The following is a 22,939-nucleotide window of genomic DNA, read 5'->3' on the forward strand; positions in this document are numbered from 1 at the left end:
TTATAGATTAGTGATTATAGATTAGTGATTATAGATTAGGGATTCTAGATTAGTGATTATAGACTATTGGTTATAGATTAGTGATTATAGATTAGTGATTATAGATTAGTGATTCTAGATTAGTGATTATAGATTAGTGATTATAGATAAGTGATTATAGATTAGTGATTATAGATTAGGGATTATAGATTAGTGATTATAGATTAGTGATTATAGATTAGGGATTCTAGATTAGTGATTATAGATTAGTGATTATAGATAAGTGATTATAGATTAGTGATTATAGATTAGGGATTATAGATTAGTGATTATAGATTAGTGATTATAGATTAGGGATTCTAGATTAGTGATTATAGACTATTGGTTATAGATTAGTGATTATAGATTAGTGTTTATAGATTATTGGTTATAGATTAGTGATTATAGATTAGTGATTATAAATTAGGGATTATAGATTAGGGATTATAGATTAGTGATTATAGATTAGTGATTATAGATTAGGGATTATAGATTAGTGATTATAGATTAGTGATTATAGATTAGGGATTCTAGATTAGTGATTATAGACTATTGGTTATAGATTAGGGATTATAGATTAGTGATTATAGATTAGTGATTATAGATTAGTGATTATAGATTAGTGTTTATAGATTATTGGTTATAGATTAGTGATTATAGATTATTGGTTATAGATTAGGGATTACAGATTAGTGATTATAGATCAGGGCTTATAGATTAGTGATTATAGATTATAGATTATGGTTTGCTAAAGATCTGAATTATTAAGGACCGTCCTGGCGCTCAGACATCATGTGGCGTTTTCAGGACCTCTCTTTTTTTCCTCTAGGTAAACAGGACAAAGGTGACATCATCAAAGAGCTCATCAGCCTCCCAGCAGGTGGAGTTCCCACCTGAGTCCAGCAGAGAGCCAATTAGAGCAGATGTTTGCTGTTGGATCTGAAAGTCCAGAGCCAACGATCGATCGAACGCTCGCTGACGGATCACCGGAGCTGAGCTAGCACTCAGCCGGCCCCTCTGCCCTCAGGTGACCCGCAGGAGTCTAACGGGGTCTCCCAGGGGTTCCGGCAAGGGATGGCCTGGATACAGGTTGCCATAGTGACAGCCAGGCAGGTCACTAAGGGTCCAGGTGACAGGGATGGATGAGGGGGAGCAAAAGAAGATGAGCAGAGGAGAGACGAGGGAGATGAAGGAGAGGGGCAGAGGTGGAGGAGACATGAAAGACGAGAGGAGGAGGAAAGGTAAGGCGGCGTCCTGCAGACGCTGTAATGGGGTCACGACACGAGGAGAGAAAACACGGACAGAGGGATGAAGAAGAGGATGGAGAGGATGAAGGATGAAGAGGGAGAGAGACAGACTGAGACCTGGAGGAGCAGAGATATGGAGGATGGATTTATATGAAGAGGGCGAGGAGGGAGAAGGTTTAAAAAAAAACAAAAAACAGATCGATTGTCCCCAAATCACCTCTGAAATATGAAGAATGTCAGTCTAAAGTTTCCAGTGATATAAAGATAATAAACACTGACAGAAAAGCCCAGAGGAACACAGAGACTGGAGTCTTTAGAGGACAGGAAGACTGAAATGATTTCTGTCGTCTTGAGATGAATGTAGAGTATGTGAAAGTTTCACTGTTTGAATGAAATCAGAAACAAAGAACTTTTCATCACGTTCTGATGATCAGAGATTGACCTGTACACTAAGGATGGAACCACCTCATACAGAAGCCGCTAACTATGGCTGATGATTTGTCTATAATAGAGGGAAAAGGCCCAACGCCCTGGCTTCACCAACACTCTCCTCTGCCTGTGAAGATGATGTCATCCTATGAAGTCTTTAAATGGCTGTAGAGCGATCAAGAACATTCCATCCTCCTCCTGCTGTCTCAGACAGAGGGGCGATCATGCTCGGGTGTAACACCAGGGTAACCATGGAAACGACACCCTCAGACATCAGCTACAGCAGCTCTCCAACAGTCACACCATCCTCACAACAACCTGAAGCACCACGTCCAATCAGGAGCCAGAACTCTGAGTCACATCTCTGTTTACTAGAAAGAAACTGAAAGGGTTAAATTAAAATCTTCATCCATGAATTTAGGATCATTCTCACAACAGATGAGCCTCATTTACACATCTGAATTATTCAGCAGCCATCGTTTCATTATTATCATATTTCAGATTTACATATTTAATCAGTCGCTGATCTCTGGAGCATCTTCAGTTCTGTTTCTGATCTCTCCTCCATGTGGTCAGACCTCCATCAACACGCCGCCATGTCTGCTTTCAAACGCATCAGAATAAAATAACAGCTGATCATGTAACCAAAAATCAACCGTTTCCTGTCTGAGTTTTTTTTAGTTTCAACATGTTTAGGAACAAAAATCAGAGCTTTAATGTCAGCTGTTTGAAGGTTTAGAAGGTTTAATAATAATTTTTACTACAGTACAAAAACTTTAAACTTAAAAATTCCACATAAAATAAAAAGAATGTTAGAAATGAGATTTTAGTGACGTAATCAACACTACGCTAACAAACCTAAAGAACTGAAGAGTTCATTTACAAAAGCAGAAACTTCTAGACATTTTTATTTATTCAAATTAAGTTTATTTTAATGATTTAATCAAATTATGTTCTGATAAAATCAATCAGACGGTGGTAGCTTTGATAAGGTAGCTATTAAAGAAAACGGAGGTATGCTAAAAATATATATATAGATTTTTACTTCTAGTATGTTGAGAACATATTCTAGTATTCATAAACCTGAGTTTCCTGCTTTTCTCATGAACACTTTAATTCTAGTTCATATATTTATTCACATATATATTTTATTCTTCCTTGTCCCTAAACTGCTCTGTGACGGTCTCTGAGTTTTAGAAACAGAGACAGAAAAACTTCTGACCTACTGTCACAGATATCATCTTTTTACATTCAGACAATCAAGAATGACTGGGATTTCTCTGGATTACAAGGACTTATATGGAAGGTCATGGAAGGTCATGACCTTCTTTGTTCATCTGTTAAAAAGTAGGGTGTTTTTTTTCAGAGTTAGAGTTTCAGGTCTGAATACATCTATAGAGCAGGATCAGCTAAATGAAGTTTCTACAAACCAGCAGGACAGACCATCAGCAGCATTTACTCCTAAAATGATTCCTAGGGCCGACCCCCCAGTCATCGTCTGTGAAGGAAACGCCACTTAGTCAGGGAGTCACTGCCAGGCTCCACCAGGAGTTTCTGAGCAGTTAGCCTGGACTCTTCTGGACTCTACTGGACTCTTCTGGACACTACTGGACTCTACTGGACCCTTCTGGACTCTACTGGACTCTCCTGGACTCTACTGGACCCTTCTGGACCCTTCTGGACTCTCCTGGACTCTACTGGACTCTACTGGTCTCTCCTGGACTCTACTGGACTCTTCTGGACTCTACTGTCAGAGGAGATCTAGGAGAAAATCTGGATTTTCATTTTTAAAAGAGAAACTTTAAGACTTTTAGAAACGGTCCTGATCGTTAAAGATTCCGTCTAAAACGTCCTTTCCACAGTCAAACTCAGACTCATGTTTACACAGTGACCTGCTGACAGACAGGGGGCGCCGTGGAGCTAGAGCTAAAATGAGATCCTCATGGTTCCCTGTTAAGTCCTGATAGAACCGCAGCTCAAAGATCAGACTCAATCCTGAGATTAACGCAGGACTATAACGTTCACTCAGATCTGATTCTCTCCTGACACCGAGACCAGTACGGTCCTGATCAGATCCAGACCACTTTCACATGTGGGACTAAACCAGATCCAGATCTGATCTTGTAGTCTGCAGTCTGAACGACCAGCTCACTCTGAATGTGACTCTGATGTGATCCTGGAGGGAAACCCGGTACAGCAGCGGGGACCAGACCCAGCGGAGGCGGAGGCAGATCGACATGGAGGCGGCCAGCAGGGGGCGGTGTTAGACCTCAGGTGTGTCTGGGGTGACCCTGCTATAGAAGCAGAACCCGGGGGGTCCATCAGGACTGAGCGGCTGTTAAATTAATTCTGATAGAAAAGATCAAACATGACCCCAGAGGTCAAAGGTCCTTAAAGTTTAAGGACTCCAGCGGTCATTATCAGATCATGTGACCACGTTACACACTGGACCAGACTTTGGGATAAACCCGGGTTCAGCTGGTCAGGACCATGACCTGGTATCACAGCAGTCTGAAGACACACACACTTACACACACACACACACACCCACACACACACACACACACACACACACACATTTATATATATATACATATATATAAATATATATATATATGTATATATATATATATATATAAATAAAAATAAATAAAAATATATATAACTCATATATTTTTTTTATTTGTTTATATATATATACATATATTTATATATATAAAAAGATATATTTAAATGTATATTTAAATTAATAAATATGTGTATGTTTAAATAAAAAAAATATATACAAATATATATATATATTTATGAATATTTATATATCAGCTGTAGATATCAGGGACGATCAGACCTGTGGACACTTATCTAACCATGCTGACAATAATAACGCCGTTCTGATAACACCAAACATCCCTGATAAACACACGCAGATGTTTATCCTTCAAACGTAGAAAAACCTGGAAAATAAGTCGTAAAATAAATAATGTTTTAAAAGAACGTCTCCTATCATGATGGTCCCAGATGGAGCAGCTCCAGCCTGAACACAGTCCTACCTGAGCTAAGGTGAGTCTCAGTTTTACTCCTTAAACCAGTAAATATCTTTAACAGTGTCACACCTCTGACTCCTCTCCTGCTGATGAATCTGAACCAAACTGAAATAGACTCAACTGTGAAGTCCACGTCCTCCTCCTCTTCCTCCTCCTCCTCCTTCTCCTCCCAGGGAGTGCACACCTTCCACCGGCTCCTCCAGATCACCTCCTCCAGCACCTCCTCTTCCTCCATCCTCAGCCTCCTCTGCCACGAGACCCGGGACATCTTCAGACCCAAAACCAAAAACAAACGACGCCCCCGTCCTCTTCCTCTCCTCTCTACGTGCGCCTCCACCTGCTGCGTCTCCTCGCCGCCCGCCCGCCTAGAGCCGCCTAATTGATGATGTCATCATCACCACCAGCCCGCATTGCAGCCTCAGCGTCTGCAGCTCCTCCAGATGTGCACCAGTCCTCTTCTTGAACTTCCAAAGCGTTCCAACGTGTTTCAAACATCCACCCTCCCCTCTGTGGGCCCGCCGGCCAATCACACGCAGAGGAATCCCCTCCAGTCCCCACCCCGTCCCCCAAAACCCCGAGACCGCGCCTCCTTCGCCCCTCCTGCTCGTCTAGGAGAGTCATCCGTCAGCCCCCGGTGACTGCTGGACTGTGAAATTAAAATCGGGGAGGCCGGCGGCGTGCGTGCGTGCGTGCTCGCCTGCACATCTGTGTGTGTGTGTGTGTTTGAGGGACGGTGTGTGTCCCAGCAGAACAGAAGGTCAATAAGGGGCCGCTGGGAGCCGTAACGGCGGCCCCTAGGCACCGGGACCTAAGCTAATAGAGATGTCAGCGCTGACACCCGACACAAACATAAACAGGTCAGAAATTTCCCATCATGCCATGCAGCCGCCGCTAATTAGCACACAGAGCCTTCATGAAGGAGTTTCATGTCTCTGTATGACATCACACGGCGCTGACGACTCCACCCTAACGAGTGACTGAAGGAGCGTGTCACGCTGTGAGCTGTTCCACCGTTAACTGAGCGTGACCACGGAGGCGGTGCCGTCATGTCTTCATCAGCGTCCACTCTGACATCTTCATCAGGAGGAGACAACAGAAAAGAATGTTATGGCAAGCAATTTTTTTAATCCAAACCTCCAGAAACAACTGGATAGACGTTAAAATCAGCCCCCGTCCCCGTCCAGGGCTCCTCTGTCTCGTTCTTCCAGGAGGAAATGTAAACGACCCTCATGTTCCACTGCCGTTAGAGCTCAGCTAGCATGATGGCTGTCTGTCGTTGGTAACGTTGGAAAACTGTCCTAAAGTTCCCATCCACAGCCTCAAGAAAAACAGCTTTGATCTTGTTGCTTCTAATGTTCTGATCAAAGAGCAGAACACTGCTGATGTAACATTCTTTTCTCCACCACACCTGCACCAGGTCCCAAATACTGAAAAAAGAATGTTACCTCGCCAGTGTTCCTTAATCTTCCTTTTAGATCAGAACACAAAAACAAGATGCGAAAAGAATGTTACCTCGCCAGTGTTCTTTAATCTTCCTTTTAGATCAGAACACAAAAACAAGATGAGAAAAGAATGTTACCTCACCAGTGTTCTTTAATCTTCCTTTTAGATCAGAACACAAAAACAAGATGAGAAAAGAATGTTACCTCGCCAGTGTTCTTTAATCTTCCTTTTAGATCAGAACACAAAAACAAGATGAGAAAAGAATGTTACCTCGCCAGTGTTCTTTAATCTTCCTTTTAGATCAGAACACAAAAACAAGATGCGAAAAGAATGTTACCTCGCCAGTGTTCTTTAATCTTCCTTTTAGATCAGAACACAAAAACAAGATGAGAAAAGAATGTTACCTCGCCAGTGTTCTTTAATCTTCCTTTTAGATCAGAACACAAAAACAAGATGCGAAAAGAATGTTACCTCGCCAGTGTTCTTTCATCTTCCTTTTAGATCAGAACACAAAAACAAGATGCGAAAAGAATGTTACCTCGCCAGTGTTCTTTAATCTTCCTTTTAGATCAGAACACAAAAACAAGATGCGAAAAGAATGTTACCTCGCCAGTGTTCTTTAATCTTCCTTTTAGATCAGAACACAAAAACAAGATGAGAAAAGAATGTTACCTCACCAGTGTTCTTTAATCTTCCCTCAGTTAAAAGTTTAGGTGCAGTGCAGTTCTCACTGAGGCTTCAGTCTGAATCAGCCACTGACTGTCTCTGTCTTTGGGCTTTTATTTTGAAAGGACAGCAGATCGAGTCAGAAACTTGGGAGAGGAGCGGGGACTGACAGGAGCCACAGATCGAATTTGGACCAACTTCAAAGAAATCAGGACGTAATCACCAGACAAGCAGGTTTTAAACTCTTTAATATCTGGTTAGAATCAGCTGTTAAAATAAAAACACCTGAAGAAAACATGAAACAGAAAATACCAGTGCCATTCTTCTAAAGGTTATACTGAGAGTTAAATTAAATTAAATTTAAACTGATTTTTCTATATTAAAGCCGTGGTCTGTTAGCTCAATAAGAAGTCTGATTATTGTTAAAGACTGCTTCTGTTTCTAATGTTCAGCCGTTTACTTCAGCATGAACACGTCACTGACTGTCCTGAAACAAAACAGCAGAAAAACACCAGGCTGCAGATTATCTGAACCCTCTGAGCAGACTACCCGTATCCTGAGGACGTCTAGTCTGCAAGTAATCTGGGTCGGATTTACAGGTCCTGAGGACGGTCTACTCTGCAGTAATCTGGGTCGGACTTACAGGTCCTGAGGACGGTCTACTCTGCAGTAATCTGGGTCAGATTTACAGGTCCTGAGGACGGTCTACTCTGCAGTAATCTGGGTCGGACTTACAGGTCTTGAGGACGGTCTACTCTGCAGTAATCTGGGTCGGACTTACAGGTCCTGAGGACGGTCTACTCTGCAGTAATCTGGGTCGGACTTACAGGTCCTGATGACGGTCTACTCTGCAGTAATCTGGGTCAGATTTACAGGTCCTGAGGACGGTCTACTCTGCAGTAATCTGGGTTGGATTTACAGGTCCTGAGGACGGTCTACTCTGCAGTAATCTGGGTCGGATTTACAGGTCTTGAGGACGGTCTACTCTGCAGTAATCTGGGTCGGACTTACAGGTCCTGATGACGGTCTACTCTGCAGTAATCTGGGTCAGATTTACAGGTCCTGAGGACGGTCTACTCTGCAGTAATCTGGGTCGGACTTACAGGTCCTGAGGACGGTCTACTCTGCAGTAATCTGGGTCGGACTTACAGGTCCTGATGACGGTCTACTCTGCAGTAATCTGGGTCAGATTTACAGGTCCTGAGGACGGTCTACTCTGCAGTAATCTGGGTTGGATTTACAGGTCTTGAGGACGGTCTACTCTGCAGTAATCTGGGTCGGACTTACAGGTCCTGAGGACGGTCTACTCTGCAGTAATCTGGGTCGGACTTACAGGTCCTGATGACGGTCTACTCTGCAGTAATCTGGGTCAGATTTACAGGTCCTGAGGACGGTCTACTCTGCAGTAATCTGGGTTGGATTTACAGGTCTTGAGGACGGTCTACTCTGCAGTAATCTGGGTCGGACTTACAGGTCCTGATGACGGTCTACTCTGCAGTAATCTGGGTCAGATTTACAGGTCCTGAGGACGGTCTACTCTGCAGTAATCTGGGTTGGATTTACAGGTCTTGAGGACGGTCTACTCTGCAGTAATCTGGGTCGGACTTACAGGTCCTGAGGACGGTCTACTCTGCAGTAATCTGGGTCAGATTTACAGGTCCTGAGGACGGTCTACTCTGCAGTAATCTGGGTCGGACTTACAGTTCCTGAGGACGGTCTACTCTGCAGTAATCTGGGTCGGACTTACAGGTCCTGAGGACGGTCTACTCTGCAGTAATCTGGGTCGGACTTACAGGTCCTGAGGACGGTCTACTCTGCAGTAATCTGGGTCAGATTTACAGGTCTTGAGGACGGTCTACTCTGCAGTAATCTGGGTCGGATTTACAGGTCTTGAGGACGGTCTACTCTGCAGTAATCTGGGTCAGATTTACAGGTCTTGAGGATGGTCTACTCTGCAGTAATCTGGGTCGGATTTACAGGTCTTGAGGATGGTCTACTCTGCAGTAATCTGGGTCGGATTTACAGGTCTTGAGGACGGTCTACTCTGCAGTAATCTGGGTCGGGTTTACAGGTCTTGAGGACGGTCTACTCTGCAGTAATCTGGGTGGGACTTACATCCTGCAGCAGCTTCTCCAGACTCTCCTGCAGCTCGTAGAAGTAGCGGGAAGTGATGAGGCCCTCTCTGCTTTTCTCCAGGCAGTCTCTGGACAGCTCGATCAGCTGATGGTGGATGAAGCTGAGGACGCCGTCGGCCAGCGGGCACACTTTATCTGGCGCCGAGGAGGAGAGCAGCTCCGCCAGACGCTCCTCCATCTGAGCCGTGGCCTGAGGGAGGGAGGGGGGAGGAGGGGGAGGTAATTAGAGGTGGGGGAGACAGGTGAGTCATGGAGGAGATAACCAGCTCAGACATGGAGACTCAGACATAACCACATGATAATGCCACATATTAGCGTCATATATGAAGCAGCTAATCCCTCAGCCTGCAGCTCTGAGATTAGATTCTCTATTTACACTTTAACTCTCTTAACATAGAGCCATCAACACTGGAGAGGGCTGGATATGATCCTGATTACTACCCACATTAGAATATTTACATAATTACATTATATTGCCAAAAGTATTCACTCACCCATCCAAATACTGTAATTCAGGTGTTCCAGTCACTTCCATGTTCACAGGTGTATAAAATCATCACCTAGGCATGCAGACTGTTTCTACAAACATTAGTGAAAGAATGGCTCGCTCTCAGGAGCTCAGTGAATTCCAGCGTGGTACTGTGATAGGATGCCACCTGTGCAACAAGTCCAGTGGTGAAATTTCCTGGCTCCTAAATATTCCACAGTCAACTGTCAGTGGTATTAGAACAAAGTGGAAGCCACTGGGAACCACAGCAACTCTCCCAGAAGAGTTGAAGCTGTTCTAGCTGCAGAGGGTGGACCCACGTCAGATTAAACCCTATGGATTAAGAATGAGGTGTCACTGAAGTTCATATGAGAGTCAAGGCAGGTGAGCCAATACTTTTGGCAATATAGTGTATGTTAGTGGTTGTATTTACACAGTCATGATCTGAGTCCTCTGCCTCGTATTTATTATAACTACAGTTTGAGCCGTTTCCATGACAACGAGGCAAACCTCCAGCTCAGTATTGTTCCTTCTCTCCTGCAGCTTCTGTCTAATCTCAGTGTTCTCTAAAGAACGCTGCATTTCTTCTGAGGAGCGTCTGCAGTACCAACCTTGGGGAACCTCTCTTTGTAAACGTGGTTCATCATCACGATCTCATGGTCGAAGGAGATCGGCGAGCGTCCAGGACTGAAACAAAAACAGAGAGGGAGAGGAAGAATTATTACAGGGGTTAGAAACACTGATGATTTAGTCGGGGTCAGACTGGATCAGCTGTTCCTCTTTTATCAGACATTCAGTCGCATTTCTGCAGGTAGAATGTCTCAGTAAGGAGCTGAGTGACTTCATCTTATATTCTAGATCATTCCTGCAGACGTCTGACTCTATTTGGAGCTCTGAAGCTCCAGAACTAAAGGTGGAAAGGTCTAGAACATCCCAGAGATGTCTCCCTCCTGGATTTGACAGACAGGACGGTCGGGGTCATTGGGGCGCTGAGGGAGTAAGAGCAGCGTGGCGGTCAGACTCACTAACGGGACCTCGGGGTCTTCATCACACGTTTGTCTGCAGCCGTGTAAACCGGAGACCGTGACAACCTCCGGAGCTGCACGGCTGCACACGGAGCGCAGCACAAAAGTAACGCCCCCTGGGAGGACGGCGGCGGGCAGAGACAGAAATAAAGTGAAAGCTGAGAGAGTCCGCCAGCTCTCAGAGGAGCTCTCATGACCTGATGGACTGACAGACACAGAAAATATCAGCCCGTCTGTCTGACGTCCTCCTGGGACTCTGCTTATTCTACCGCCCCAGCATGGCTCTACTACCAGAACCTCTGCAGTGACAGTCCTGACCTTTCTGAGGGCCAGATCCTGACAGGCAGCTGCTTTTGTGGACTGGAGTCACTGGAGACAGCCCTTCAGAGTAATTCTAGGTGTTGTTGACCTTCTGAATAATTCATTTCTCCATTTAGGAGAGCAAACATCTCCCTGAAAGACTGCAGCTACAACGTTAGTGTTTGGTACACAGAATTCACTCTCCATAAGAGAGCTGGACAGGGATCAGCCCTTTTCAGGTCCAGTCACTGATCCTCTGTAGGAATGAGGTCCGGGCTTTGACTCAACCACTCCAGAGCATTCCCATTGTTGTGTTTAAACCATTTCTGTGTAGCTTTCTCTGGATGCTTCAGCTCATTGTCTGACTGGAAAATTAATCTTCTCTAAGCCCTGGTTCTCTGTCAGACTGAAGAAGATTGTCCTCCAGGGTTCATTTTACCCTCTACCTTTACAAGCTGCTGAGAAGCATCCCCGCAGCACGATGCTGCTGAGAAGCATCCCCGCAGCACGGTGCTGCTGAGAAGCATCCCTACAGCATGGTGCTGCTGAGAAGCATCCCTACAGCACGATGCTGCTGAGAAGCATCCCTACAGCACGATGCTGCTGAGAAGCATCCCAGCAGCATGGTGCTGCTGAGAAGCATCCCCGCAGCACGATGCTGCTGAGAAGCATCCCCGCAGCACGGTGCTGCTGAGAAGCATCCCCGCAGCACGGTGCTGCTGAGAAGCATCCCTACAGCATGGTGCTGCTGAGAAGCATCCCCGCAGCATGGTGCTGCTGAGAAGCATCCCTACAGCATGGTGCTGCTGAGAAGCATCCCTGCAGCATGGTGCTGCTGAGTAGCATCCCCGCAGCATGGTGCTGCTGAGAAGCATCCCTACAGCACGATGCTGCTGAGAAGCATCCCCGCAGCATGGTGCTGCTGAGAAGCATCCCCGCAGCATGGTGCTGCTGAGAAGCATCCCCGCAGCATGGTGCTGCTGAGAAGCATCCCCGCAGCATGGTGCTGCTGAGAAGCATCCCCGCAGCATGGTGCTGCTGAGAAGCATCCCCGCAGCACGATGCTGCTGAGAAGCATCCCCGCAGAACGATGCTGCTGAGAAGCATCCCTACAGCACGATGCTGCTGAGAAGCATCCCCGCAGCACGATGCTGCTGAGAAGCATCCCCGCAGAACGATGCTGCTGAGAAGCATCCCTACAGCATGGTGCTGCTGAGAAGCATCCATTGGATCTGTTAGATTAGGTCAACCACTTTAAAGAAGGTGAAATCTGTTTTAACTTTGCCATTAAAGATTGACTGATTAATAAAGTAGTGAGAAAGTCAGCCAGGAGGCTAAAATGAACAGATTGTCATACTGACAGTAATCACATATTCACATGCTGTAAGAGTGGGTCTGAGCTGGGCTGCAGGCTGGAGCAGTGGAGTCAATGTGCATCAAAATCTCCCCCTGCATGGTCTGCCTGTGTCTGTTAGCCTGCTGTTCATCACCCATAGAGAGAAAAGTCTGCTTCAAGGAATGTGACCCAGTGAAAGAAAACAAAGAATTTCAAACAAAAAAACAATAAAGAAACACAGAGACAGCTCTGTTTCAGAGCCGTCACACTCCCTGATTTTATCATCAGGGTCGTCTAGGTCTCAGATATACTGGAGATGAATGAATGAATGAATGAATGAATAAATGAATGAATAAGTGTGTATGGATGTAAAGGTCTGGTCCAGGAGAGATGGTAAAGGCTGCGTCCCTCTCCTATGAACACCTCACACCAACAGTTTTCTGAAGGATGATGTAAAAACAGGAAGTTGTGCTGTTGTTGGTATGAGTCACCGCCACACACGGTCATGTGACCTGTGAGATGAGGTAATGCCTGAAGTCATCCATCGGCAGCTCAAAGTCCAATTATCCGTTAATAGGAGGGGAGCAGACGGGCCGTTTATCAGACGCTGACGGGGAGACGGCGGCCATGTTTCTACTGTTTTAGCCTGCTCTCTGATATCTGGTCATGTCTGCAGCCTCACAGCTGATTTTTAACTCTTTCCTGCCAGAATCAGAGCCAGCAGAGTTCTCATTCAGGATCCGCCTGCTCCGCTTTGATCACTCAGATTATCAGAATAACAGGGCTGAGCTGGTTTACTCTGCAGACTGTGGTGGAGGAACTCTGGACTGTGTGGGGGTCCAGGGCCAGGCTCCCCCAGGGATCAAATCTGGACATGCTGACAGTAAATGCACCCATCTAGTGAGAGAAAATAAATCAATATATAGTTGATCTGAGATAAAATAGCCAGTCTAAATGAGTTTCCTGGTCTTTGTTTAAAGTAGAGGACCGGTATCACCTGTAGACCTGATCATAGAGGATCACCCCTGACCTCAGAGTTTGATAAGAGAAGAAGTCATGTCCTAGAGAAGGCGTTCTCAACCGTGGGGTCAGGACCCCCTTGGGGGTCACGAGACACTGAGAGGTGGTCTCCAGATGCCATTAAAAAAAAAAAAAAAAAAAAAATATATATATATATATATATTTTTTAAATTACACTGTTTCCACTTTACACCAATTTGACCAAATATTAATTCTTTTTTTCTGTTTTAACACCAATTTTAACCAATTTTTGCCCATTTAAAACCCCTCCCATCTCCTTTTTCTGCCTGTTTTTGCCTCTATCAACCACTCTTTACACTCCTTTGTTCCCATTTTAACCACAGTTAACTCATTTTTGCCAGTTTACATCAATTTTCCATCCCAGTCCACCTAATTTACACCCATTTTTTGCACTTAAAGCCCTTTCAGCCACTCTTTAATCCCCTTTGACCACTTTTTCTGCCTGTTTTTTCCACTTTCACCACATTTTGGTTATTTTTTTCCACTTTTATTTAATTTTTGCCACTTTGAACTCATGTACTGTCTTTAAAAATCCAGTTTCATCCACCATTTTTTTCACATTATTAACCAATTTTAGCATTTTTAACCCATTAAATGAAGTTTTTATGTTATTTTCATTGAAAGAAGGCTATGTACTACACAAATGAATAAATAATGATATATGTTTGTTGATGAGAGCGGTTATTAGTCAGGTCAAATATAAACTATGGTTATCACAATTTAACGTCACCATGGGCCATGGTTTTACTGGGGTCTCTGGTCTCTAGAACCTTTATTTTGGGGGTCCCTGCTCTCAAGAACCTTGATTTTGGGGTCCCGGTCTCTAGAACCTTTGTTTAGGGGATCCCCAGTCTCTAGAACCTTTATTTTGGGGGTCCCTGCTCTCTAGAAACTTTGTTTCGGAGGTCTCTGGTCTCTAGAACCTTTATTCTGTGAGTCCCTGGTCTCTAGTAACTTTATTTTGTGGGTCCCTGGTCTCTAGAAGCTTTATTTTGTGGGTCCCTGGTCTCTAGAACCTTTATTTTGGGGTCACTGGTCCTTAGAACCTTTATTTTGTGGGTCCCTGGTCTCTAGAACCTTTATTTTGTGGGTCCCTGGTCTCTAGAACCTTTATTTTGTGGGTCTCGGGTCTCTAGAAGTTTTTTTTTTGTGGGTCACTGGTCTCTAGAACCTTTATTATGTGGGTCCCTGGTCTCTAGAACCTTTATTCTGTGGGTCTCTGGTCTCTAGAGCCTTTATTTTGGGGTCACTGGTCTCTAGAAGCTTTATTTTGTGGGTCCCTGGTCTCTAGAACCTTTATTTTGTGGGTCACTGGTCTCTAGAACCTTTATTTTGTGGGACCCTGGTCTCTAGAACCGTTATTTTGTGGGTCTCTGGTCTCTAGAACCTTTATTTTGTGGGTCCCTGGTCTCTAGAACCTTTATTATGTGGGACCCTGGTCTCTAGAACCTTTATTTTGTGGGTCTCTGGTCTCTAGAACCTTTATTTTGTGGGTCCCTGGTCTCTAGAACCTTTATTATGTGGGTCTCTGGTCTCTAGAACCTTTATTTTGTGGGTCTCTGGTCTCTAGAACCTTTATTTTGGGGGTCACTGGTCTCTAGAACCTTTATTTTGTGGGTCTCTGGTCTCTAGAACCTTTATTTTGTGGGGTCACTGGTCTCTAGAACCTTTATTTTGTGGGTCCCTGGTCTCTAGAACCTTTATTTTGTGGGTCTCTGGTCTCTAGAACCTTTATTTTGTGGGTCCCTGGTCTCTAGAACCTTTTTTTTTTGTGGGTCCCTGGTCTCTAGAAGCTTTATTTTGTGGGTCACTGGTCCTTAGAACCTTTATTTTGTGTGTCCCTGGTCTCTAGAACCTTTATTTTATGGGTCCCTGGTCTCTAGAACCTTTTTTTTGTGGGTTCCTGGTCTCTAGAAGCTTTATTTTGTGGGTCACTGGTCTCTAGAACCTTTATTTTGTGGGTCCCTGGTCTCTAGAAGCTTTATTTTGCGGGTCCCTGGTCTCTAGAACCTTTATTTTGTGGGTCTCTGGTCTCTAGAAGTTTTTTTTTTGTGGGTCACTGGTCTCTAGAACCTTTATTTTGTGGGTCCCTGGTCTCTAGAACCTTTATTCTGTGGGTCTCTGGTCTCTAGAGCCTTTATTTTGGGGTCACTGGTCTCTAGAACCTTTATTATGTGGGTCTCTGGTCTCTAGAACCTTTATTTTGTGGGTCTCTGGTCTCTAGAACCTTTATTTTGGGGGTCACTGGTCTCTAGAACCTTTATTTTGTGGGTCTCTGGTCTCTAGAACCTTTATTTTTGGGGTCACTGGTCTCTAGAACCTTTATTTTGTGGGTCACTGGTCTCTAGAACCTTTTTTTTTTGTGGGTCACTGGTCTCTAGAACCTTTATTTTGTGGGTCCCTGGTCTCTAGAAGCTTTATTTTGTGGGTCCCTGGTCTCTAGAAGCTTTATTTTGTGGGTCCCTGGTCTCTAGAACCTTTATTTTGTGGGTCCCTGGTCTCTAGAAGCTTTATGTTGTGGGTCACTGGTCCTTAGAACCTTTATTTTGTGGGTCACTGGTCTCTAGAACCTTTATTTTGTGGGTCTCTGGTCTCTAGAAGCTTTATTTTGCGGGTCCCTGGTCTCTAGAACCTTTATTTTGTGGGTCTCTGGTCTATAGAAGTTTTTTTTGTGGGTCACTGGTCTCTAGAACCTTTATTATGTGGGTCCCTGGTCTCTAGAACCTTTATTCTGTGGGTCCCTGGTCTCTAGAACCTTTATTTTGGGGTCACTGGTCTCTAGAACCTTTATTTTGTGGGTCCCTGGTCTCTAGAACCTTTATTTTGTGGGTCACTGGTCTCTAGAACCTTTATGTGGGACCCTGGTCTCTAGAACCTTTATTTTGTGGGTCTCTGGTCTCTAGAACCCTTATTTTGGGGGTCACTGGTCTCTAGAACCTTTATTGTGTGGGTCCCTGGTCTCTAGAACCTTGATTTTGTGGGTCCCTGGTCTCTAGAACCTTTATTTTGTGGGTCTCTGGTCTCTAGAACCTTGATTTTGTGGGTCTCTGGTCTCTAGAACCTTTATTATGTGGGTCCCTGGTCTCTAGAACCTTTATTATGTGGGTCTCTAGTCTCTAGAACCTTTATTTTGTGGGTCTCTGGTCTCTAGAACCTTTATTTTGGGGGTCACTGGTCTCTAGAACCTTTATTTTGTGGGTCTCTGGTCTCTAGAACCTTTATTTTTGGGGTCACTGGTCTCTAGAACCTTTATTTTGTGGGTCTCTGGTCTCTAGAACCTTTATTTTGTGGGTCTCTGGCCTCTAGAACCTTTATTTTGTGGGTCTCTGGTCTCTAGAACCTTTATTTTGAGGGTCCCTGGTCTCTAGAACCTTTATATTGTGGGTCTCTGGTCTCTAGAACCTTTATTTTGTGGGTCTCTGGTCTCTTGAACCTTTATTTTGTGGGTCTCTGGTCTCTAGAACCTTTATTTTGTGGGTCACTGGTCTCTAGAACCTTTATTTTGTGGGTCTCTGGTCTCTAGAACCTTTATTTTGTAGGTCCCTGGTCTCTAGAACCTTTATTTTGTGGGTCTCTGGTCTCTAGAACCTTTATTTTGTAGGTCCCTGGTCTCTAGAACCTTTATTTTGTGGATCACTGGTCTCTAGAACCTTTATTTTGTGGGTCCCTGGTCTCTAGAACCTTTATTTTGTGGGTCTCTGGTCTCTAGAACCTTGATTTTGTGGGTCTCTGGTCTCTAGAACCTTGATTTTGTGGGTCTCTGGTCTCTAGAACCTTTATTTTGTGGGTCTCTGGTCTCTAGAACCTTGATTTTGTTGGTCTCTGGTCTCTAGAACCTTTATTTTGTTGGTCTCTGGTCTCTAGAACCTTTATTTTGTGGGTCACTGGTCTCTAGAAGCTTTATTTTGTGGGTCACTGGTCTCTAGAACCTTTATTTTGTGGGTCTCTGGTCTCTAGAACCTTTATTTTGTAGGTCCCTGGTCTCTAGAACCTTTATTTTGTGGGTCTCTGGTCTCTAGAACCTTTATTTTGTGGGTCTCTGGTCTCTAGAACCTTTATTTTGGGGGTCACTGGTCTCTAGAACCTTTATTTTGTGGGTCTCTGGTCTCTAGAACCTTGATTTTGTGGGTCCCTGGTCTCTAGAACCTTTATTTTGTGGGTCTCTGGTCTCTAGAACCTTGATTTTGTGGGTCTCTGGTCTCTAGAACCTTTATTATGTGGGTCCCTGGTCTCTAGAACCTTTATTATGTGGGTCTCTAGTCTCTAGAACCTTTATTTTGTGGGTCTCTGGTCTCTAGAACCTTTATTTTGGGGGTCACTGGTCTCTAGAACCTTTATTTTGTGGGTCTCTGGTCTCTAGAACCTTTATTTTGGGGGTCACTGGTCTCTAGAACCTTTATTTTGTGGGTCTCTGGTCTCTAGAACCTTTATTTTGTGGGTCTCTGGCCTCTAGAACCTTTATTTTGTGGGTCTCTGGTCTCTAGAACCTTTATTTTGAGGGTCCCTGGTCTCTAGAACCTTTATATTGTGGGTCTCTGGTCTCTAGAACCTTTATTTTGTGGGTCTCTGGTCTCTTGAACCTTTATTTTGTGGGTCTCTGGTCTCTAGAACCTTTATTTTGTGGGTCACTGGTCTCTAGAACCTTTATTTTGTGGGTCTCTGGTCTCTAGAACCTTTATTTTGTAGGTCCCTGGTCTCTAGAACCTTTATTTTGTGGGTCTCTGGTCTCTAGAACCTTTATTTTGTAGGTCCCTGGTCTCTAGAACCTTTATTTTGTGGATCACTGGTCTCTAGAACCTTTATTTTGTGGGTCCCTGGTCTCTAGAACCTTTATTTTGTGGGTCTCTGGTCTCTAGAACCTTGATTTTGTGGGTCTCTGGTCTCTAGAACCTTGATTTTGTGGGTCTCTGGTCTCTAGAACCTTTATTTTGTGGGTCTCTGGTCTCTAGAACCTTTATTTTGTGGGTCCCTGGTCTCTAGAAGCTTTATTTTGTGGGTCCCTGGTCTCTAGAACCTTTATTTTGTGGGTCTCTGGTCTCTAGAAGTTTTTTTTTTGTGGGTCACTGGTCTCTAGAACCTTTATTTTGTGGGTCCCTGGTCTCTATAACCTTTATTCTGTGGGTCTCTGGTCTCTAGAGCCTTTATTTTGGGGTCACTGGTCTCTAGAAGCTTTATTTTGCGGGTCCCTGGTCTCTAGAACCTTTATTTTGTGGGTCTCTGGTCTATAGAAGTTTTTTTTGTGGGTCACTGGTCTCTAGAACCTTTATTTTGGGGTCACTGGTCTCTATAACCTTTATTTTGTGGGTCCCTGGTCTCTAGAACCTTTATTTTGTGGGTCACTGGTCTCTAGAACCTTTATTATGTGGGACCCTGGTCTCTAGAACCTTTATTTTGTTGGTCTCTGGTCTCTAGAACCCTTATTTTGGGGGTCACTGGTCTCTAGAACCTTTATTGTGTGGGTCCCTGGTCTCTAGAACCTTGATTTTGTGGGTCCCTGGTCTCTAGAACCTTTATTTTGTGGGTCTCTGGTCTCTAGAACCTTGATTTTGTGGGTCTCTGGTCTCTAGAACCTTTATTATGTGGGTCCCTGGTCTCTAGAACCTTTATTATGTGGGTCTCTAGTCTCTAGAACCTTTATTTTGTGGGTCTCTGGTCTCTAGAACCTTTATTTTGGGGGTCACTGGTCTCTAGAACCTTTATTTTGTGGGTCTCTGGTCTCTAGAACCTTTATTTTTGGGGTCACTGGTCTCTAGAACCTTTATTTTGTGGGTCTCTGGTCTCTAGAACCTTTATTTTGTGGGTCTCTGGCCTCTAGAACCTTTATTTTGTGGGTCACTGGTCTCTAGAACCTTTATTATGTGGGACCCTGGTCTCTAGAACCTTTATTTTGTGGGTCTCTGGTCTCTAGAACCTTTATTTTGTGGGACCCTGGTCTCTAGAACCGTTATTTTGTGGGTCTCTGGTCTCTAGAACCTTTATTTTGTGGGTCCCTGGTCTCTAGAACCTTTATTATGTGGGACCCTGGTCTCTAGAACCTTTATTTTGTGGGTCTCTGGTCTCTAGAACCTTTATTTTGTGGGTCCCTGGTCTCTAGAACCTTTATTATGTGGGTCTCTGGTCTCTAGAACCTTTATTTTGTGGGTCTCTGGTCTCTAGAACCTTTATTTTGGGGGTCACTGGTCTCTAGAACCTTTATTTTGTGGGTCTCTGGTCTCTAGAACCTTTATTTTGTGGGGTCACTGGTCTCTAGAACCTTTATTTTGTGGGTCCCTGGTCTCTAGAACCTTTATTTTGTGGGTCTCTGGTCTCTAGAACCTTTATTTTGTGGGTCCCTGGTCTCTAGAACCTTTTTTTTTTGTGGGTCCCTGGTCTCTAGAAGCTTTATTTTGTGGGTCACTGGTCCTTAGAACCTTTATTTTGTGTGTCCCTGGTCTCTAGAACCTTTATTTTATGGGTCCCTGGTCTCTAGAACCTTTATTTTGTGGGTACCTGGTCTCTAGAAGCTTTATTTTGTGGGTCACTGGTCTCTAGAACCTTTATTTTGTGGGTCCCTGGTCTCTAGAAGCTTTATTTTGCGGGTCCCTGGTCTCTAGAACCTTTATTTTGTGGGTCTCTGGTCTCTAAAAGGTTTTTTTTTTGTGGGTCACTGGTCTCTAGAACCTTTATTTTGTGGGTCCCTGGTCTCTAGAACCTTTATTCTGTGGGTCTCTGGTCTCTAGAGCCTTTATTTTGGGGTCACTGGTCTCTAGAACCTTTATTATGTGGGTCTCTGGTCTCTAGAACCTTTATTTTGTGGGTCTCTGGTCTCTAGAACCTTTATTTTGGGGGTCACTGGTCTCTAGAACCTTTATTTTGTGGGTCTCTGGTCTCTAGAACCTTTATTTTTGGGGTCACTGGTCTCTAGAACCTTTATTTTGTGGGTCACTGGTCTCTAGAACCTTTTTTTTTTGTGGGTCACTGGTCTCTAGAACCTTTATTTTGTGGGTCCCTGGTCTCTAGAAGCTTTATTTTGTGGGTCCCTGGTCTCTAGAACCTTTATTTTGTGGGTCCCTGGTCTCTAGAACCTTTATTTTGTGGGTCCCTGGTCTCTAGAAGCTTTATGTTGTGGGTCACTGGTCCTTAGAACCTTTATTTTGTGGGTCACTGGTCTCTAGAACCTTTATTTTGTGGGTCTCTGGTCTCTAGAAGCTTTATTTTGCGGGTCCCTGGTCTCTAGAACCTTTATTTTGTGGGTCCCTGGTCTCTAGAAGCTTTATTTTGTGGGTCCCTGGTCTCTAGAACCTTTATTTTGTGGGTCCCTGGTCTCTAGAACCTTTATTTTGTGGGTCCCTGGTCTCTAGAAGCTTTATGTTGTGGTTCACTGGTCCTTAGAACCTTTATTTTGTGGGTCACTGGTCTCTAGAACCTTTATTTTGTGGGTCTCTGGTCTCTAGAAGCTTTATTTTGCGGGTCCCTGGTCTCTAGAACCTTTATTTTGTGGGTCTCTGGTCTATAGAAGTTTTTTTTGTGGGTCACTGGTCTCTAGAACCTTTATTATGTGGGTCCCTGGTCTCTAGAACCTTTATTCTGTGGGTCCCTGGTCTCTAGAACCTTTATTTTGGGGTCACTGGTCTCTAGAACCTTTATTTTGTGGGTCCCTGGTCTCTAGAACCTTTATTTTGTGGGTCACTGGTCTCTAGAACCTTTATTATGTGGGACCCTGGTCTCTAGAACCTTTATTTTGTGGGTCTCTGGTCTCTAGAACCCTTATTTTGGGGGTCACTGGTCTCTAGAACCTTTATTGTGTGGGTCCCTGGTCTCTAGAACCTTGATTTTGTGGGTCCCTGGTCTCTAGAACCTTTATTTTGTGGGTCTCTGGTCTCTAGAACCTTGATTTTGTGGGTCTCTGGTCTCTAGAACCTTTATTATGTGGGTCCCTGGTCTCTAGAACCTTTATTATGTGGGTCTCTAGTCTCTAGAACCTTTATTTTGTGGGTCTCTGGTCTCTAGAACCTTTATTTTGGGGGTCACTGGTCTCTAGAACCTTTATTTTGTGGGTCTCTGGTCTCTAGAACCTTTATTTTTGGGGTCACTGGTCTCTAGAACCTTTATTTTGTGGGTCTCTGGTCTCTAGAACCTTTATTTTGTGGGTCTCTGGCCTCTAGAACCTTTATTTTGTGGGTCTCTGGTCTCTAGAACCTTTATTTTGAGGGTCCCTGGTCTCTAGAACCTTTATATTGTGGGTCTCTGGTCTCTAGAACCTTTATTTTGTGGGTCTCTGGTCTCTTGAACCTTTATTTTGTGGGTCTCTGGTCTCTAGAACCTTTATTTTGTGGGTCACTGGTCTCTAGAACCTTTATTTTGTGGGTCTCTGGTCTCTAGAACCTTTATTCTGTAGGTCCCTGGTCTCTAGAACCTTTATTTTGTGGGTCTCTGGTCTCTAGAACCTTTATTTTGTAGGTCCCTGGTCTCTAGAACCTTTATTTTGTGGATCACTGGTCTCTAGAACCTTTATTTTGTGGGTCCCTGGTCTCTAGAACCTTGATTTTGTGGGTCTCTGGTCTCTAGAACCTTGATTTTGTGGGTCTCTGGTCTCTAGAACCTTTATTTTGTGGGTCTCTGGTCTCTAGAACCTTGATTTTGTTGGTCTCTGGTCTCTAGAACCTTTATTTTGTGGGTCACTGGTCTCTAGAAGCTTTATTTTGTGGGTCTCTGGTCTCTAGAACCTTTATTATGTGGGTCTCTGGTCTCTAGAACCTTTATTTTGGGGGTCTCTGGTCTCTCGAACCTTTATTTTGTGGGTCCCTGGTCTCTAGAACCTTTATTTTGCGGGTCACTGGTCTCTAGAACCTTGATTTTGTGGGTCCCTGGTCTCTAGAACCTTTATTTTGTGGGTCCCTGGTCTCTAGAACCTTTATTTTGCGGGTCACTGGTCTCTAGAACCTTTATTTTGTGGGTCTCTGGTCTCTAGAACCTTGATTTTGTGGGTCTCTGGTCTCTAGAACCTTTATTATGTGGGTCCCTGGTCTCTAGAACCTTTATTTTGTGGGTCTCTGGTCTCTAGAACCTTTATTTTGTGGGTTCCTGGTCTCTAGAACCTTTATTTTGTGGGTCCCTGGTCTCTAGAACCTTTATTTTGTGGGTCTCTGGTCTCTAGAACCTTTATTTTGGGGTCACTGTCCTAGAAGGAGCTGCAGGAATGAGAATGTAGCGTGAATCTTTATTCCTACAGTTCCAACAGGACGTTGGCATCACCCTATGTCAGGAGGATGAAGGTTCCTCTGACCTCGTCAGTCAAACCCTCACGGACTCCAGCAGACCGACAGCCAGTCCGTCAGCGTTAAGGCCAGGCTGGATGCTAAGCTTTGACTTTAACTAGAGTGACCCTTAAAAACACGCTCAGCTCTGCCTGATGGACGCCCATCACTCTGATGTCTCCGCTCACGTCTTTTCATAAAAGACAAATCAATCAGAGCGAGCTGCCTCCTCCTCCTTCGCTGCCGCCGCCGCCGCTGGCTTTAGTGATTAAAGGTTAGCCTTGACAGAGACACATTCAGAGCCAGAGGCTGCTGTACATCCTCTAATTTCACTGAATATCTTCTTCTTCTGCCGTTATTAAACACGGCGCTCTGATCAGAGCGAGCGGTGGCGAGGTCGGTGTGAAATCCTCAGGATGAATAACAGAAGCACGTCACACAAAGGCTAATTACAACTCGGCCATATTTCTGCAGTAATGGGAAATAAAAACCAGCTCTCAGCTACGCGTGAGGAAAACCGTCATTATTCTGA

The 22,939-nt window shown here is 44.4% G+C and overlaps 1 protein-coding gene across 10 annotated transcripts in view; it reads right to left on the minus strand.

Moving 5' to 3' along the window:
• Window positions 1-22,939, minus strand: part of mast2 (microtubule associated serine/threonine kinase 2) — a 257,578-nt gene that overhangs the window by 37,965 nt on the left and 196,674 nt on the right. For all 10 annotated transcript variants that reach the window (XM_041790744.1, XM_041790739.1, XM_041790746.1 and 7 more), the window contains 2 exons: window positions 10,081-10,156; window positions 8,963-9,172 (listed from right to left, as the gene is read on the minus strand). In XM_041790744.1, the coding sequence (XP_041646678.1) occupies window positions 8,963-9,172; window positions 10,081-10,156 (286 nt within the window). The remainder of the gene's footprint in view (window positions 1-8,962; window positions 9,173-10,080; window positions 10,157-22,939) is intronic.

Source organism: Cheilinus undulatus, linkage group 7 (genome assembly GCF_018320785.1).
Source record: "Cheilinus undulatus linkage group 7, ASM1832078v1, whole genome shotgun sequence".
Classification (NCBI taxonomy): Eukaryota; Metazoa; Chordata; class Actinopteri; order Labriformes; family Labridae; genus Cheilinus; species Cheilinus undulatus.